Source organism: Synchiropus splendidus, chromosome 3, assembly GCF_027744825.2.
Source record: "Synchiropus splendidus isolate RoL2022-P1 chromosome 3, RoL_Sspl_1.0, whole genome shotgun sequence".
Taxonomy (NCBI): Eukaryota; Metazoa; Chordata; class Actinopteri; order Syngnathiformes; family Callionymidae; genus Synchiropus; species Synchiropus splendidus.
This window is the reverse complement of record NC_071336.1, coordinates 34,192,086-34,212,300: the sequence shown is the minus strand read 5'-3', so window position 1 is coordinate 34,212,300 and position 20,215 is coordinate 34,192,086. Positions and strand designations below refer to the sequence as shown.

The 20,215-nt window shown below is 48.6% G+C and overlaps 1 protein-coding gene across 1 annotated transcript in view; it reads right to left on the bottom strand.

The window, feature by feature from the left end:
• Positions 1 to 261: 261 nt before the first annotated feature.
• tmem108 (transmembrane protein 108) overlaps positions 262 to 20,215 on the bottom strand; it is a 41,205-nt gene continuing 21,251 nt past the window's right edge. The window contains exons 3-6 of the mRNA XM_053860580.1: positions 14,888 to 14,971; positions 4,719 to 5,690; positions 3,899 to 4,050; positions 262 to 1,864 (exon numbers count right to left, since the gene is read on the bottom strand). Coding sequence (XP_053716555.1) covers positions 1,748 to 1,864; positions 3,899 to 4,050; positions 4,719 to 5,690; positions 14,888 to 14,971 — 1,325 coding nt within the window. The 3' untranslated portion in view covers positions 262 to 1,747. The remainder of the gene's footprint in view (positions 1,865 to 3,898; positions 4,051 to 4,718; positions 5,691 to 14,887; positions 14,972 to 20,215) is intronic.

Here is a 20,215-nt window from a genome sequence, read left to right as displayed (position 1 = left end):
CAATCCACTAAAGGCAGCTGTAGCTACGGCTAGGCTCCACGCACTTCAACTGCAACAGCACTTCTGCTACTGTCTCAGAAAACAACTATGCGACAAATTTAGCTACTTTGGGTCGCGGAATATGAACCACACAAACTTGAGCTGTTAGCTACATTAGCACCAGCAGCTAAAGGACCTTCCTCGCTCACAAGATCCACTTCCACTACGGCTAACAACAACTCAACCATCATGGTCACCTGTTGAGGGTTGTGTTGTAGTCGAGACTGAGACCAGTGAGGGGCCGAGGCCGAGGCCAAGACCAAGATCAAGACCGACACCAATATCAAGACAGACACCAAGACCAAGACCAAACTGAATTGAATTCTGGACTCAGTTTGGCCATGGTCTCGGTCTTGCCACACTCATCGGGTGGGGGGTAGGTGATCCTGACTGGGGCTCGTGACATAGTGGAAGCGACACCAGCTCAAATGAGAAGGTCAAGTAAGAGGTGGCCAAAGGGCTGCAGACCTCATGTGGCCTTCCTGTTAGCTCAACGGTGTGCAGAGCGCGCCACAGAAGGGTCAGGGAGCTGCATCCAAGCCGCAGATCCACACGGGATAGGTGAAGGGACCATGAGATTTTGGACGATCTTGCTCCCAACCTATTGGTTGCACCTGGCCGTGAAGGCCTGGGTGAGTTTGGAGTGGAGGAACCTGGCTGAGTCATGGAGTGGTAACCTTGACTTCCAACCCTCAGAACTGAGCTTCTGGAGGAGTGGTCAGACACGAGGAAAACTCTGAAGAGCTGAGGCTGTGGCCCTAGAAACTCAAGTGGCCCTTTGAACCAACAACAACTACCATCAGAGAAGGTGGAGGTCTTCAGAGGCGTGAGAAGAAGAGTGAGGTTTCTTCTTGAGGAGGCTCAGGCTCAGGTCCTTCAACATCCGCGGGGCAATGCTGAGGACGTTTTGTGAGTCAGTGGTGTCCAGTGCGATTCTGTTCAGTGTGGTTTGCTGGGGCAGCAGATGAACAGTGGCGGACACTAACAGACTCATCCGCAATGGAGACGGTTATGGAATGAAGGATGCTAAACTGAAACTAAGGAGCATCCTGGACAACATCACCCACCCCCTCCATCTGCTCCTGGTCCAATACAGTAGCACATGGACCAACAGACTGAGACGACCCAACTCAAAGACCGAGCGCCACAGAAGCTCCTTTCTCCCTGTGGCAATAAAACTGTACCATTCATCCCTGAAAAAATTATAATGAAGGATTCTGGCCACGTTTTTTTGTATTTTCTTGCACATTGGTTTCTAAGCTCTTTTGTATCGCGTTTTTTGCACTTTATAATATTATTTCTTTTTAATTTATTGTGATACGTTGTGTACAGAGCATGTTACGAACACAGTTTCCCTTGGGATTAATAAAGTTTTCTGATTCTGAATTTGTGGGCAAAAAACAGTGGTCCACCTCCAGCTGCTCCAGATGTTTGATAAACACAGGCCATGGTCTCTCACACACACACACACACACACACACTGCCATTCAAGTTAGCCAGGCTTCAGAGTATTTGGGGGTTGTCTACGTGTCGCAGCAGGAAAATCAAGAAAGCGTGTTGTGTAGTTTATATATAAAGACATAAAAACCTTTATCACAATTATGATATTTTCTCTCGGTAGAAAATGTACATCAGAAAAATAGGCCGTCGTGGCAGACGGTGTGTTTGACAGCGAGTGGAGTTCCTGATAGTCTTGATGTGAGCCGCTCTAGATGGCAGACGCCTTCTCTCTGTTGATGAAGAGGGTCTCCTGGCAGAAGGGGTTGACCAGGACCATGCTGCTGCCGCCGTAGTCTCCATTCGGAGGCAGACACGTGTCGTGCTCCTGCGAGGACACGGGCAGCGTTAGAGGGTCTGAGACCTGCAGCCCGGCGCTGCGTGTTAGTGCGGCTCTACGGCTCACGACGGGAGCGAGACCTGAACTTTCCCCGGACACGTGATCACAAAAGCCAGAGGAGAAGAGGGAGGGAGGAGGATGAGTCAGGTGAAATCTGGGCTTTAAGAGGGGAGGGGCTGAGTGGTGAGTCAGCAGAGCTGAGGAGAGCCAGAGCAGTGATGGATCCCTTCCAACAACAAGCAAGGGACGAGGGTGGAGGGAGACCTGGGTGTCACCAGGGGCGTCGCAGGCACCCCCTCCGCCTCCCCCTGATGCCCCCGCATTCACATGAAGGAATGAATGCATGAGGACGGAGGAGTGAGAGGAATGACAGGGAAAACATGCAGTGAATCAGACGTCCGCTAGATGGCGGCATCGCACATGAGAACATGCAGAAGAATCATCTTCGACACGGCTCAGTCGTCAGCGGGGCCTCGGACCAGAGCCGGAATAAATGCATGGATCGAGGTCGTGACGCTTCCTTATGGCATTAATTTTTAGATTAATTAATTACAGAAAAAGAAGATTATTGTCACCAACATCAACCAATACATCATTAGAAAGAAGTACTGGGTTTCATTCTGTGTAGAGAGAAAAATTCAATAGAATTTGGTTTCCACATACGACCATAAAATACACTGTGGTTCTCACAAGTGGGTCAAACGCTGGCGCCATCTTGTGGCGTCACACTGGAGGAACCAAACAGATGCGGTGGAAGTAGCGGCAATGTCAGCCAATGAACCAAGGTTTTGACTCCAACCACGTCGCTGTGAAAGCTCGGACTATTGTGAGAGGATGAAGTGCCTGAACGGATCAGACACACTAATGTGGATGAATTCAACTGAAATCTGCTCATTCTGGGGTCAAATATTGAAATGTGATTAATCGCGATTAATTCAAAAACCTTTTTTTCCACCTCTACAATATACAGTGGTACCTCGGTTTTTGAACGTCCCAGACCTCGAACAAATCAGAGTTCGAACAAAAAATTTGAGATTTTTTTGCTTCGGATTTCGAACGAAAATCCAGAACTCGAACGCCCCAGAAAAAAGCTGGTAAAAACATAACGTGCGCGGACCGATCAGCTGACCCACGACGCGCTTTGTTATTGTGTTTAACGCAGCCTCTGTGTGCAGACGTGTCCCGTTAGCTCCATTTACTGACTGTTTTTTCTTCATATTGAGGTGTAAAACCTTTCCTGTCTCCACACTGGAGCGTGGTAGAGTGTCACAGGGGAGGTGCTGGAGCGCTCACTCCAGGGTTTGATGTCCTGTTGTGGGCTGGAGCTGGGACAGGGATGAGGCCAGTCTGGGACAGAGCGTGACTTGGTTTATGACTTGGTCACAGCCAAACTGCACAGAAGCGCACATTCAGAGCTGGACACGCACCGGGCACCTCTTCACTTCTGGAGAGACCTCACTCACTCGGCAACCCCTCCCACATGCAGCGGCCACACACATAGAGGAACAGCCACCTGCAGCAGACGCTCTACATTCACTCCTACAAAAGACTATTTTAAGGCTTGGAACGCATCATTTCTTTTTCCATTCATTGTCATGGGAAAAATCGATTCAGATTTCAAACAATTTGCTTCTCGAATGGCCGTCTAGAACGGATTGTGGTCGAGAACCGAGGCGCCACTGTTCATCTTATGAGCTATCATGCGTGTTGTCGAGACTGAGGAGTCCCCCGGGCAGACCCAAGACCTGCCAGTGAGATCAGGTCTCACTGGCAGGGGATCATCCCGTGGTTTCTCCCTTCCATGTGGCTTCCCGTTAAGAACCATGGGTCAGCTGCTGTCTTTCCTGTCAGCGCACAGAGATCCGAACCACATTGAGCGATCAAACATGGTCCACCCTGTGACCTCATCGCTCGCAGCTCTCTGAAGTTCACAGAAGTGACTGTTCCAAGAGCCCCGCGGACACAGCACTGTACGTGAAGGGAGTCGAATTCCTCGCCGCTCGGCTTCATCCCGACACGTACCTCGCTCTCCAGGGTGTGGATCTCTTTGGGGAGCTCCACGGCGTGCCGGCTGAAGTAGTCCATGGTGATGGCGTTGTTCCAGTAGCTCAGGTTGTTCTCCTGACCCGACGACTTCTTCCTCCTCCGCATGCAGCAGACGGTCAGCAGCACAGCTACGACCGGAGGAGACACGGACGGTGAGCGCTGGGAAACTCTTGAAAGGGTGTTTGTTGCTAGGCTGCTCACGGTTCAAGTGATTTTGAAAGAACATGACTCAGCAAATGTAGCTCTGTCGAAACGTATAGATGACAAAATCAATCGGCGCTACAGCCTAGCGACACTGCTAATGCTAATGCAGACAACAACGATAGAGAAAACAGATTGGAGCTACAACTAGCCTGACTGGATCATACACACTGCTGTGATGCTAATCTGCAAGCTGACCTTAGCACTGAAATAATGCTAATGAACTAATAACTCTTTGCTTGTAGCTTGCGAGATTCAATAGATGGCGATACGATACTAGAAAATGTATTGAGTAAAGAAATTCTTTTAAAATAAATCGACAGATTTATGGCCTTATTTTACTGGTTTCAAACTAAAAGTCGCACAGATGTTAATCATAGCTAGGACAGCATTAGCATTAGCATGTTGCGAAAATGTTAAAGTAGTTCATGACAGTCTAGTGAGTAATTTGTTTAAAATCCAACCACAGCTTTTTTAAACACAGTGGCTGAGTATTGTCAGATTATTAAATTACATTTTTAATACTATAATAACATTTAAAATGTCACTCCAAATGCCGTCGTTTTCGGGTTCAGTCCTCCCTGGTTCTACTCACAGCAGGAGGACACCGGAACGCTGATGGCCAGCACGATCCACACCAAGTCCATGCGGCTGAGGCAGATGGTCAGGCGCGACGGCGGGGGGTCGACAGTGGGTCCTGAGCTGTTGTGTGGGCTCCATGGGTCCTGCGTGGTCGCAGGTACCTGCCTGTTGAGAAAGTTCCCGCTGGCTGTGGAGGGAGGATTGGTCTCCTGAGCCGGCGTCTGGTGAGCGGAGCTGCTGTTGGGCAGCAGTCCTCCGTACGCAGTCACGTTCACTTGCCAGCTGCCTGCCAAGGTGGCGTTCTCAGTGGGGCCACCTTGAGGCGTGCTGTGAACCGGGTCGGCGCGGTTGGTCGTCGTGCGCTCGTCGAGGGAAACCGTGAGAGTCTGTGGGCTGAGCTCTGACGCGGGAGTGGTGACGCTGTGGTTGTCTGTCGAGTTCTTGACTGGATCCAGAACGTCCGGCTCTACCACCAGCGGACCAGTAGGGGGCTCCAACAGGTGTGCGCTCACCTCCCGCAGGGTGATGGCGTGATGATGTGCGTTCTCCCTGAGTTTCAAGCGTAGCTCCTCACGCACCAGCGCAGCGGGCAGTAGACCTGGAGCGTCTGAGGCGGCCTCGCCGCTCAAGAGTTCTGGTGCTAGCGTGTCTCCTCGGCCAGACCCGGCGCCGGACTGGAGAGCCCCAGCGCTCACTGTGCCACTGGCGTGGACACTGCTGACCGTGACCGGAACCTGGACCTGAGGAACCAGCTGGGAACCAGGAGGAGCAGAGGGAACACTGGCAGGGAGCATGATGTTCGCCGGAACGCCTTGGGCTGACCACTGCCCGCTGCTGGAGCCTTCCTGGTGCCAGTCTGGCTTCAACGCTGCGGGGGTGGTTTGGATGGTCGCCATAGCGACCGAGTCCTGGGATGTACGTGTGGAGAACGGATCCTGTGCTGATGACGCCAGTCCTGCTGGCAGCGCGAGGAAGGCTACAACACCTGCGAAGAAGACGCAGAAACAATAACTGTCAGGCCAAAAGAAAAGACGCTTTTGTCCACATTTCACTGATGCCTGACGTAATAACCACTCAGCAGCATCTTTCATCTGCGAATTTACCTTCCTGACAACACATCTTTTCCAACCCTATCGTCCCCAGCACCCACTGACTGCGGTGCACATGACTCCCAGCTCCATCCCTCCAGTTCTCTGTCCCTTCAGCAGTGAGAGGCAACCGGACATCAGGTCTCAGCCAGACTCCTCCTGGTCAGGAGGCGTGCGCTGTCACCAGCAGGAGGCGGAGCTCAACAACAGTCACACGTCATGTTCCTCAGCGGAAGGAACAGATACAAAGGATTCTTTTTCTGAACGTCCTGCAGAGGCTCACTAAAAAAAGACCAGGAAGTTTCACGGCCTGAAATTCTGATTTTAAACCATCAAAACGCAAAAGGATTTTCTCTCTCTGCAGCTCGGCTTCAGACCAGTCAGAGATGACGTGTTCAGGTGCAGTCAGACTTGGAATAGCTCCACTTTGTGAAGAAATAATGAATCGCATGTTCTAGTACAACAGATTTATAAAACAAAAATACCACTAAAAAGTCCAGTAAAGACACATGATATGTATAAACAAAACAATGTATGTCTACAAGTATGTAAAAACATACCATATTCAACACTGACAAAGTCAAAAGCAACACAAACGTTTTTCTTCGAATGTCCTTCCATCCAAAGATCCCCGACAAAGTTTCGAGGAAATACAACCGAGAGTTTTATCCACCGACGTGTTCCCTCTGTAAATCAGAATCTGTTTGCCCCCAAATTAAGGCGGGGTTTGGAGAGTAGGACCTTGGCACAGATCCGGGGGGATATTTCTTTGGGGAATAATAAAAACGTCTGGCTCTGACCCAGATGATAATGGATTCTTCATTGTGTCGTGCTCCACCAAGTTACAGGCTGTTCTGCGACCGGTCCTGGCGGCCACCAGCACCAGGGTGATGGGGGCGAGGCCCTTAACCAGGAGACGACAAAGACCCACTTGCTCACCGTCAGGGGAATGTTTCAACTTTCACTACCCAGAAAAGGACACCAGTTCCTGAAGAGATGCAGCAGCTATGACAACAGAAACTGCTCCTTGTCAACACCCCTAAGAAACCAATTTTAACAGTCTGAGCGACTCACGTCGTGCTGGGAACATGTGCGCGACAGAGAAAACACTGTCTCACTCCCAAAGCGACTTTCTTGAAGTGACTTTTGTGTCCTATGTTGACGCAGGTTGACAGGGACTCCCTCAGGTGAGTGGGACTCCAACAGGCCAGAGATGTGGGACTGAACCTGCTGTGTACTCCAGTCAGTCAAACCCGTGAGCTATGAGTCAGAATCACTTCCACAGGAGCCTCCACAGCAGTAACTCAAGGTCACGTGAAAACAGCGCTAGGCTGGGACGGACCTGGAGGCTAGTGTTGAGACTGACCACAGCTCAATCCAGAACCTTCTCCTCACCATGGCCAGTCTACACTCACGAGCGAGGTCTGTTGTCCTTCACATCAGCAGCGAGTCAAAACAAGGGCAGGATGTTGTAATGGCTTTTTAACTGCTTCTCTGTCACCATGGAGACGAGCCACGTTGGAGTGGAACAGGTTGGAGATATTAAAACCCGACAGCCGCTGAAGTCTGTATCAATAATCCCCCATTTCCATATTTCTATTTCCGACTCTTCCCCCCGTCCCCCGGCTCACAGAGAGATATGACCCTCGGCGTGGCACGCGGCAGCTATTTAACCTGGGAATCATCCGTCACATCCGCCTGTATTCAATCACCCCGCCGCCTGTCCGTCATGAGCCACGCCCGCCACGTCTCGCTCCAGACCCCAGTCCTGAGGAGATAAGGAGCAGGTGATTTACGAGCAGCTCGCGGCAACATCCTTTTAGGCCAGATATTGACTAGAGTAGGGACAGCGCTGGGTATGTGGGTCACTTCAAACTGTGACGAAACAAACCTCTATCAGGCTTCGTTGTTATACTCAGCCACATCTCGGCCGCAAAGTCGCTTGATGTGGCCCCAGAAGAACAGGACACTGATGTCAAGCACAGCAGCTGAACAGGATGTGGTCTTCAAGGCCTTGGCGTTCAGAGGTCCTCAATTGGTCAACCAGAGACTTAAAAGTTCTTCAACCTACATGGTCACCAGTCAAAACCCTGGATGGTCACTTTTGGACAACAACAACTGTAAATTCTCAGTCTGTTTTGTTCATGCGTTCATTTCGTTGGGTCACTTCCTTGACTCAGAAAATGACACCTGGCTGGAACCAGGACACGGCAGATCGCTCTGAAAACACTGCGGGTTCTCTCTCACGTGGCCTGAGTCCAATTCGCCCCCTGCTGGGCAGCCTTGCACCTCTGAGCCTCAGGCTATGTCCTTTTTTTCTCATTTAACATTACGAGTCGTCCTCACCTCAGATATGAAGTGATGACGGAGCTCAGCCACGGCTGGAACGGAATGTGACGTTTCACAGCCAAAACTAAACATGAAAGAGTCTTGTCATGTTTAGTTTATGAGGAAATCGCAGAAACAAGCTGCGTAATATGGAGCGACTTCACTGATCCACGATGCTCTCACAACACGTTGAACAAAGTGAGCGAGACGATCGAGAAGGTTTTGGTGAAATACAGATCCAGATGTCTTAAATGATCAGTGAATACGCTCGTGATCTTCAGTAACTTTGCTGTCCTCATGCAGACAGCTGCGCTGCAGAGAGATCACAGCAGTGAAAACAGTTACTGTAGAGCGCAGCATTATTCATTTGACCTAATCTGTCAGGTGTTTATCAGTCTAACAAAGGATAAACATGTGAGTTATGAAACACCCGCACACGCCGCTGCGCTCCTGTTCCCCAGCAGTTGTTTTTGAATAATGTTTTCCGCCCAGACGGCGATCAGACCCTTTACTGCCTGGCATCTATAATGTTTGTGTGGAGTCGCACTGCACACGTAGTTTCTGGCGGTTTGACATCACAGACCTTTGAGCCGAAAGCGCTTTGTCTCGAGACAGAGTCCGCGGTGTGAAACCTTCACCAACGGAGACGTTACAATTGTCCGTGTGACCGTGTGGGCCCAGCCCTGAACCTCAGTTGCGGTTCTGATGTCTCACTCAGATCTCACTTTGTTCCTCACTAACAGCGTCTGAACAACAACCAACAGCATCACAGCTTCCCATCTCCTGCCTCCCATGAGAGGTGACCGGGCACAGAGCCGATGCCTCTCCTCCTCCGTTAATCATGCAGCTGAGCGTCTAACATTCGCCCGGCAACTCATCCACTCTCTGCTGCTGGTTCTACAGTGGAATAGCAAAACAATATTTTCACACCATCCCGTTTTTGCCCGCTCCATCGATCACGCCAGGTGTGAGGCGGATGTTACCAGGTAACACCTGCGCGGAGAGTTTTCATGGGTCACTTCCTGCCTTTTGCAACACAGTCAGTCACACTTGAGATCAATATTTGTCAACTTCAGTAAATAAATAACAGAGTTACATGTCTGGCCGAATAAAAGAAGGTGCGACAGCTTCACCACAGTGATCTCACCGTCATGTTGGACTTTTTTAATGGATAAATTCAGGGTGAACGGTCGCCATCTACAGGTGGTGAGTCTGTAAGGAGGTGGAAGTTGTGTGATTGATATGAGTCGCTGTGTGAGTCTCTTTAAACACCCTTGGAACATACAGTATCATCCAGAAGCTCCATTTGTGTGTCGGCAAACGGTCACATTTGCCCACAAATATTGCCAGCAAGGGTCATGAATCGGACGTGAAGGATCCTGAATCCATTCCTAAATGTCCAAATTCCCATGACTGAAATGTAGAATAGAGGGAAGTAAAAAGCAGAACTGACTAGTCACCTGAACACTATACAGGGTGGACATAAACAAACATGTCTGACCTCCAGATCCATCTCTCTCCAGACTGTTTCTGACTCTCTACATCTCGACCCTGTGGAACAGATCAGCAGCTACTGTTTTCATTGGCTGGATTAATGAGGCTTTACCTCTCAGACTCCGCCCATCCAAACCTCCGTCAGGCTCTGCCCTTGTGAGCAGCTCCGTAACAAAACAACCAATGCTCATTACGCGCTGTCAGCCCGGAAACTAGTCACGGAACATCATCATGAAAAAGATGGAGATCAGTTTTTATTTAGCATCTTCATTTATGATATATTTACTGGACAAACAAGGCATATTTGGTTAAAATGGTTGCAGCCTGGAACTTTCTTTAAGCTAAAAACTGAGACTAGTTTTTTTACTAGCTCATTTGCAAAGGCTGTCATTTCCCGCCATGTTGTTCCAGCACCAATATGATCACAATTTCACTGCGTTTTTTTGTGTGTGGCGAAAATCAATACAACAATCCTGCAGGGACTGAATAAAGGAAGGTCAGGCTTGACGTGACGCAGCGGTTGACAGCGAGCTGGAACCCCACTGTATTGCATAAGCACAGCTGCAGCAGTTCCTCTGAGAGCGGCCCACGTTTGTCCCACAGCTGACACCAAGACTCAACTGCACACCGTCATCTTGTTCGGTTGATTAAATCGTGGGCCAAACTGAGAAACATTAAAAGGCCCGCGAGGGAACGCTCCTGGAGTCTGCTGCTCAGATGAAGTCATTAGCGTCGACGTGGACGGACGACCAGGAGAATTAGTGTCCGTCCACCTCATTATCTGATGCGCTGAACATGTGTAAGGGCACGTCCCGGCGCCGCGGGGCATCCAGGCCATAATTAAAGACGTCCTCCACAAGAGTTAGTCTTCCCTGGATGCCATTTATGCAGACGGGACCAGCAAACAAGCCTCTCCAGGATCCCCCCTCAGTCCCAGAGGGCAGATCCAGACTCATTTTTTCATCTACAGTGCGCATCAGAATACCAATGAGCACGTGGCATCACCTGGCGCTCGCAGCTCTGCTCCTCAGACACAATCTGACAGGGAGGATAAAAGCTGACAGTGGAGAAATCAAAGCCATCAGAGGGAGAACCAGACGTTTGTTGGAGTCATTCAGAGCCTTTGATGCCGCGTCAACAACGAGGGATCAGCTCCAGCAGCTTCAGGGGGGTTAACTGGTGTCAGGAGAATCGCTGCGGGGTCCGTTTAATGCCCGAGCAAAGAAGAGTCGGCACGAGCCGGATAAGTGCGAGACGCTTCTCCAAACAACTTTGACAGCTGGAGGTGCTAGTCGACAAACTTGTCTACAACTTGAGTTGAGCGTCGAGTTTGTTTGCTCCTGAAGCTTCAGATCCCACATTCACTTCATCGCCATCAGTCGTGTTCCCAGACAGGAACGTGTTCAAAAAAGACAGTTATGGAGGAAATGAGAAACTCAAACTGCTGGAGTAAATATCAGCTCACGGTGTTCATGTACACTGAATATCTTGATCATCATTACCCCAATATAGAGGTGATGTTTTCAAATGTGTGTCATGGAGACATTGTGGAATGGATTATTTTATCCATTAAGTCGGGCAAGATAGTAGTGATGGGCTGATGAGGCTTCATGAAACAGTGTCCTGATGTTCAGAGGCTCCAGATGGCACAGTCTGCTGTCAAATGTTTGCACTTGAACAACTCATTCAACGAAACCTCACATCATTTCTAAACCCAGCGCTCCATCTAGTGGCTTCTGACTATTAGGACACTGTTTGATTGACCCTGCAACACTGTTTCATGAAGCCTCATCTATCCATTACTACATACTTTCATGGTCTCCACACTCCATAGTGGTCTTGGGGTTAGGATTCGGCATTCTGACCATCATGGCCAAGGTTTGATTCCTGAAACATGGTATTATTTTAAGTTAATTGTCAGGAGGACTTTATTACTTCGGACTAGGAGGTGACGTTTATGGTGCCGTTGCTTTGTCTGCGTTCAAAATAACTTGAAACATGATGGACAGATTAGGATGAGCCTTTCAGATAATATGTGAAATGGGTCGAGGAACTGATGGGAACGATCAGTTTCACTGTTTGGATCCTGGATTTTTTTAAGGATTCTTCATTGGTGGCGGTTTGTTCTCTCTGAGTGCTTTTATAGCTCATTTTCAAGCCCCATTAAAAAACCTCCCATGTTCCAGAAGGTACAGAAGGCTTGCCTGACTTCAACATCACTTGGGAATAACAAGACTGAAACGCCAAGCCTGTTCATAACAGGCTAATAAATGACTTTACTTTCACTTCCAGAAGCTAAAATGTTGATGGCAACAGTGACTTCACACTGCCACTGTCAAGTCGCCATGACTGTCGTCTGCTCTGGACTCCAGGGTGGAAGATTTATATTTCTATACATGGCACTATGGTCAGCCATTTTAAGGTTTGGTTTTGAACGAAGCAGCGGTAGCCAGGTAGAGAGTGAACCGTGTGTTGACATGCTAATGCTAATGCTACCTGATCAGGTATGGTCATCACAACCAATAGGGGTCACAGTCACAAAAACATCACCCCGCACACAAACAAAACAGTCTGAATTGAGACTGAAAACAGAGTGAATTCAGCCGGAACATTTTGGTTCTCAGATCAAACGCAGAGTAAATCATTGTTCAGACGTTTCCTTTTGTGTCTGTACCATGAGTTTGGTCTACTAACTGAGTTGCTCACCGAGTCGTGGAGGAGTGGAACAATTCAGACTTTGTTTCTTAAATGTGAAACTGAACTGCTGTAAATGATCTCAAACTACAGAAGAAGAGACTAGTATTCCTGTGGGATCTGTGTGGGAATCAAGGAAAACTGGGTCCAACACCAGACTCGTGGGTAGCAGCAGCATCCTGAGCTGACGGTCTTATCAGAAACAACAACAACACCAAGATTCCATCCTCAGACGTCACTTCAAGTCCCAAAATGAGGTGAATTCCCAATGTGTCTCTGGCAGGGTGCGTCCATGACTGGGTCCCAGTCCCGGCGCCTCGGGGGAAGAGAGACAGATTGAGCGCTTCCTGAGGTCCAGTGGAACGGTCCTGGACCTGGACGGGTGGAGCTGCACATGTTGACACAGAAGTCAGCCTTTAGATAAAGACTTCTTTGAACAGTGTAATGACTTCCGGTTCTGGGCTCTAAATCCTTTTTTTTCAGGTCGCTGCGGCTGTTTTATCGGGAGAATCTGGCTGAGGAACAACAAATAAGTCCAGGGCTGTTTACCAGAATGCAGCTTGAAGTTGCCGTGGGCATCGGCGGGAAGGAGAAACGTTAAACAGGAAGTTCCTGAACTCCGGTGGGAAGCGAATTGAACAGGGCTGCGGTGATATAAAGCCCTCTGATAACACAGGCTGCTTAAACAATGCAACTATCTTAAAACAGCTTCAGTCGATGACCACGTGTGGTGAGTCATGAGGAGGGAAAAGTCTTGGAGCATCTTCAGTCTCAGCTCTGATCCTTGAATCATGAACGATGATCACCTCGCTTGGAACGTGCTAACATCATGCTATATTAGCTAGCACTTCCTGTTTCTCTTTTCTCTTGTCTTTGGTATTGAAGTTAAAAATATACTGTGAAAACTACTATATCTGTCTACAATTACTTTCCTAAAAAATCAACCTGTTTGTGCGCAGTGGGAGGAAACTGGAATGTCCAGAGTAAACTGGCCCGAACACGCGTCGCAAACCCTTTTATTTTGTTCATTCATTAACTTTCTTCCCTGAACACGGTCATAGGAGGGTGAAGTCTATCCCAGCTACCTGGGGTGACAGGCGAGCGACACCCTAGACCGTTCGAAGTTCGTCATCCACACTTGTGCCGCGATCTTCGTGGGGACATGTCATTGACTTTCATGCTTTCCCTCTCACCCTAAACCTAACCATCCAAAACCCACGGCTAACCTGAACCAGGGCCTGACCCAAACTTAAATCCAACTACAACGTCCCAGTTATTTTGAATTCATAACCCTCAAACTGAGGCTAAACCAGGTACACACACACACACACACACACACCAACGTATGCTTTTGGAGTTGTCACTAAATGCATGTTTTTGCCTCATGGGAGGAAGCCAAAGTTCCCAGAGTAACAGAAACTTTGTGTGTGATCACATGACTGAGGTAGCCATGGCTCTTCACCTGGTGCTGCGGCTGCTCTGATTCAAACATCTGATAGAAGAGTGAAGCTCAGCGTCCAGGACTCCAGCCCTGACAGCTGCTGTGATGGTCCGTCGCAGCTATCTTCTATCTGCAGCATCTTCCTCCCGCCTGCAGCCCGAGGACAGCGCGCGCATCTGTCTCCTGCAGATGGCCGGTCCGAGGAGAGAAAACTCAACTCTCAGGAGGTTCTCTCACATCTGGAGCGCTTCAGGAGACAAAGTGAAGCCTCTCATTTCAGCGGGAAGTCGAGCTGCGGAGCTTAAAACCTCGGCAAAGTCACCTCCCCGGCTGAACTCGCAGCAGTTTATCACCTCTGGGAGATTGAGGTGGATTTGTCTGGAGCGGCTTGCGGCTCAGTCGGCAGGTTCTCGTCTGCCAAGACTCCAGAAGTCTGAAGGGCTCTTGTTTGACCTTCATGTTCCATATTCATGTGAAGTCCACAGATGACTCCAATCCTCTGATAGTGACCCCACCTTGGGAAAACCCCGACCAGAGCCACGAAGTGTTTCTGACCGTCCGCGCCATGTTTATTTCACTGCTTAAATAAACATGGGGAATGAAACAATATTCCACACCTGAAGCTGTCACTTTGAAGTTGCAGAATGAGGCACAACACTCTGAAACAGTCCATCCTGAGAGTGCACAAAGTCGAGGCACAGGGCCAAATCCGGCCCGCCACATAACTTTTCACGGCCCGCGAGAGCTGGCATGTATTGGCTTGAACAAAAAGTACGGATTTAACGGACACATGGACCAAAAAGTTGGTCCTGCCACCAGAGGGTGGTGCTTCTACTTGCGCGTGGAAATGGCTGAATAATGAAACCCAGATAAGGAAAACAAGTGGCACTTAATCGAAATGTTTTTAGAAAGTGGGAGGAAACCAGAGTGCTCAGAGGAAGCCTCCACGAGCACGAAGAGAACGTTTAAACACACAACAAAAGAACACAGGTGCCAGAGTTGTCCACCATTATTCTTCAGCATGGATAAAAATGTGGATTCTTCTGATCTAGCGACCCTGAGCGTGTTAATATGAGATGAGGCTCCCACAGCAGACAGTGCCCCTTCCAACCCAAACACCCCCTGAGGTCCACTCACTCAGCAGCTGGCAGCGCAGGACCTGCAGGCTTGTCTTCATGGTATCATGTGGTCCGGCTCCTCCTCCACAGTGCTCATGGTTCTCTGAGGAAGACAAACAAACAGAGGTCAAGGTCACGCGTCCGTGTGAGTGTGTGAAGACAACAAGACACTTTCCAACACAACTAACTGCTTCACAGGATCAGGCAGCAGGAGAGACTTTCCCCGAGCTGTGCGAGCCCAGATGTCCCAACCACCCAGGGGACGGAGCTGCACCTGACTGAGACTCCTCCGGTATTCAGTGCAATGTGATGCACAGACGGACACAACAGTTCCTCTCTATTCCAGGCACAAAAATCCAGAGAGTCCCACCAGTCCAACACTCAAAAGCCCCTGGAGGTCCCCTGAGACTGAGAGCCATACGACGCTGAATTTTTCACACAAGTGAGACGTAGAACAAAGTTATAGCAGGAGAAGGGCCCAGCACCTATTGGGCGGATTCTGCAGCGCTTGACAGACCAGTCAGGTTTTGCACGACATCATCTCCCCTTCCGGTGTGTTTACTGGGGTCATTTGATCAGAGATTATGCCGGTTATCTAACCTAGTGTTTAGCCCTAACCCTAACGTCCACCTGCATGGAAGATGGGTGTCAAAGACTGGGGCGTAATTGGACTGAAGGTGTGTTCCAGTAACCAGGAATCCGCCTTTTGTGGCTGCACATACCGCACGGAAGTCACGAATGAACCAATCAACCAATCTGTTGAGCAGGTTCTGGAAGTCCAGGATTTCTCAACAGGTCAGAGCCATGTCTGACACCGAGGTTCTGCTAGAGGAAAGCGCCACACTCTGCAAACCTGAACCAGGATTTGTTGCCTTCATAGCTCAGCTTCTGATGGCCCCATGGCATCTGGTAGCACGACACCACCCAAGGCACCAGGGTGTCCTGGTCAATGGCGGAAACACCTCACCTTACCCAGGACCAGAAGACCTCTCACTTCAACTGTATATCCAGGACCAACTCAGTGTCTTATTGGCCCTAGCAGAGGCACCATGTTACCCACAGACCCATGACCAGAAGGCCCTAGTCCGCTAAGAAGAAAGAACAGGATTAGAGCCAAGGGCTACCGACCAGGACTTGGCAAGGTTTGGTCGCCAGCAACTGCCGAGTGTCGCGCTGCGTGTAAGACGATGTGACTTGAGATTAAAAGATTACAACCTGAGGCCCTCAGAGGCTCCTGGATCAAACTAGATTACAACACTTGCACCACGCAAACACTGGAACACGCGCAGAACAGTCGTCCAGATCCCCGGCTCAGTGAGTCCATAGGAGCCCAGATGATCCGATGGCCGGGTCTCGCTCTCACGGGTTGTGCGAATAACGTCTAAAGCGTTCGTCTGACGATGAAACAGCCTCATCTCTTCCACAGTCGTCATGATGAGGAAAGTGCTTCCTGTGAGGACAAAAACCCGGAGAGTCCTCTTCAGGAACTGAATCACTGACAGTAAAATGAATGAACCACACTCCCACGATGCCATTGAGCAGCAGACAAACCCGCTCACATCACCGTCCACACAAGGACGAAGTGAATGACTCATGGGTCTCCCGTGAAACCAGATTTGCTGCCCCCCACTCCCACCCCCGCCCTCGAAATGGGAGGTATAGTAATGGGTGTTTTTGAGCGACGATCTCATGAATGTCAGGCTGAAATGTGCCAAGGCCAAATAAGAAAAGTGGAAGCGGAGAAATGATCACAACAGTCAGATATTGTGATTTGTTATGTTTTAAATATGACACATTTGGGGCTTCACACAATTCTATCTCAGAGGCGTGGTGCCACAGTGATGAAAACACACTTAATCCCAGACGGCCTTTCTCCCCTGCACTTGCCTACATAGTTATGAGTCTAGTTCATGAGTCAAACTCACGGTTTGGGGGCCAAATCTGGTCTGCCAAGGTACTTTGTGTGGCCCAGAAGAGCTGTGAGTTTGTGAAGTTGGAAAAAACGTAATTCAATCATGTACGAACAATGAGGGATGATCGATGCTGAAATTGGAGAACAATAAATAATAGGGGACTAATACTCCAGAAAATATTTTGAAAAGAGACGAAACCTTTTTTCACTGTACTTTGCAATGTCCATGCATTTAGAGTAGGGTGGGAGAAAAAACACAACGACTATGTGTTTTTATTACCAACTGCACAAGATGTCGGAGCAAAAAGACAAAAAAGTGAAGTTTGGACTCTCTCTATGAACGATGTGAAAGACCTGTACATAGAAAACAGGAGGCAAGGACGCAGCTCACTTATGAATACAGACGATATGATGACTTTAAATAATGAACAATTACAACCTTTTGGCTACCAACGTACCAACGGAGATCACAGTCACATTCACATCACTCGCAGTGTTGCGCGCAATGCTCTCTTCCCTCACACACTCACAGCAAAGAAGTCGCTCAAACTTCCAGTGGTTTTCAAATGATGCGCCTCCACTAACTTGACCACACACCTTCACGACAGAACGATAGAGTGTTGCTTGCCGTCCGCCAAAGACAGTCTAAGCTAACAGAGCTAACCTGATGTTTCCCTTCAAAACTGTCAAAGTTTGTTGCTTTGTGGTTTAAACAAAATGCAGAACCAAATACATTTGCTCCAAAATGTGAGGAGAGGAACAATCATTGTTGAAGCAAGCAAGCAAAGAATATGAAAGATTTTTTCTGGAAATTCTCCAAACCAGAATAAAATCATTATGATAAAATCAAAACAGTTATTTAAAATAAATAAATCATTGTATATTATTCCATATTGCATATTCCTTTCTGGAAACATTTTAAAATACATTTTCTGCAATTTGTTTCTGCAAATAACACGGCAAAATAGCCGAGTGTCAGTAGCTAACATTTTTCACAAATTAAACGGGATTTTCTACAGGACTTTTGACTGAGCACACAGGCTCCCTTTGGTGGTGAGCCCCAGGATTTTTTCAATGAACTAAGTGGTTGAAAAAACAAAAAAGGTTGGAAAACACTGCTGTACATTAACATCACTATCATTATTGTTTTTTGTTTCCTATTTTTAGCCTGGCTCCTACAGTGTAGTGCTCTGATCGAGTTGGAGTCACACTATTTTTTATAAGGGGAGTAAAAGAGGGTAGGAAAATAGAGCGGACACTGACTGTATGGCACTGATTCTAAATTTAAAAAAAAAACAAAAACATGCAGCGTCATATTCTGTGAAAATTCAGACTCACTTCAGGTCAACACTGCAGTTATGTGTGGAGTTCCATACGTTTGTTCCTGGAACAAATGTTTTTGTTGGCTGGGAAAGTTTGCCCTAACTTCAAGAGAGTTTATGTGCCTGTTAAATGTGGCAGGGAGAGAAACATGTCTTCTCTAGAGGTCAAAGGTCTGACGTGGCACAGGCTGTAAAATGTTAGGGAACCACTGGTCTAGTTAATCCAGGGCAACAGTGAGCCCCACATAGCTCTGTCCTGCTCATGGCTACATGCAAAGGTTGACTGACAGGGGTTGGACAAAATAATGGAAACACCTTAAAGCTTTACTTTAAGGTGTTTCCATTATTTTGTCCAACCCCTATATGTTATATTCCAATGAAATCACTTTGTTTCTACTGATAAATGCATGAGGAAGGGAAAACGCTGTTGTACAGGCACTCTTGAAAGGAAAAGGCTGCTGAGGCAGAAACCTGGGGAGAACCAGCCTGAGCTCTGGACCAGCAGCTCCCAGCATGTTAAACAAAGCAGTTACAGTCTCAGCCGAAAAAAAGGACTTGAAACCAACTCCTGAGTTCTTTTTCTATGAGGATGACATGGTCCAAAATTAAGTGTCCGAGAACAACAGACCCAGACTTGAGACACCAAGACTCTTCAAAATGACAACCAACCATCTCAACTCTGGACTCTTCAGGTTGGAATAATCGCAAAAGACCTGAGGCAGCAGGAAAACCCAGCGGTCAGCAGAAAGAACTGGTGAAGAAATTGCATCCTGGACTTCTGCTCTCGCTGGTGCCGGCGTCACCATGGCAACCGCTCGCACGTCCACCAGGTCTTAATTCCTTGTTCTGTGGCTAATGAGCGGAGCGTGACCAGATCAGCGCAGAGTCGAGGCGGAGATTACACCCCATCATTTCTGTGACGGCCCAGGCACCGGCTCACCAGGGTGAGGAGATAATAGAAAGAACAGCTTCAGCCTGAATCTGAGTGTGAGGATTCACAGATGAGAGACAATCCACCTGGGTGGACCAGGACTTACTGTCCACTTGTGGAGAGGAGAAACTAGGAACACGGTGGACGCAGAATGTTAGAAGTGGAAGCACCCGGCGACAGGAGGAGAGGAAGAGAGGTTCATGGAGGAGATAAAGAAGGACCTGAAGAGCCTCTAGATAAGGTGACCTTCTTCTCTCCCACTGACAGCTGAGTCTCTGAGGTGGAGAAGGATGGATGGACAGCGTAGGAGATGACTGATGTGATGAGTCATAGTTCAGGTTTAAGTGGATTCACATCAACATTGAGTTAGAGATTTCTAAATCATAAGCACAGCTACATAGCATCTCTGTGCTAATGGCTACATCGGTTCACAACTAGCGTGCGTCTCTATTAAGAGTGCAGGATCATTGGAGGTTCTTGACTTTGAAGTTCTGTCTCTCGACGGACAATGAGGTCCAGAGTACAGTTTCTGGAGCTATTTCCAGATTTCCATCAAAGGATAAAATGAGAAGTAAAGTGGCGCCCCCTGTGAGGGAGGGTCCCACGGGTTGAGCAGAGGAGTGGGCAGCACGAGTCTCTCTTGGAAGTGAAGCGAGGAGAGCTTTGATTAAACCGACTGGGATCAGAGACAATGAATGATCCACTCCAACTTCAGCTGCTGGTTAGAGTCACGTAAGTGATTCTGGATCCTGTGAGGAGGAGTGCGTGGTTCACGCCGTCCACTCGTAGGCGAGTCTCATCCTGCTGCGAGACACTCGGACTGACAACAGAGGGACGCGATGCAAGCCAGTGAGGGAAGTTTCCAAACTTCATGGAGAACTCCAGCAGCACTGACCCACTGGGTCGTCGGTGTACTGTGAGACCCAGCAAGTGGATCACAGCAATCCTGTTATGGAACAACGTGACGTTTGTAGCTGCGCTGAAGCCACTCTCACACTATGAAACCGAGTTATCTGAGCTGGTACCATGCTCAATTATTCCTGTTCAGATATCATTACACGAGCAGAATGAAGTGCTTGAATGGAGTGAAAGGTTTGAAGCCCTGATATTTTGGTGAGCAAACGTGTTTATAGAAGAGAGCGTCAGCAGCTTCTGCTCCTGCTGGGGGTCTAATGTTCTTTT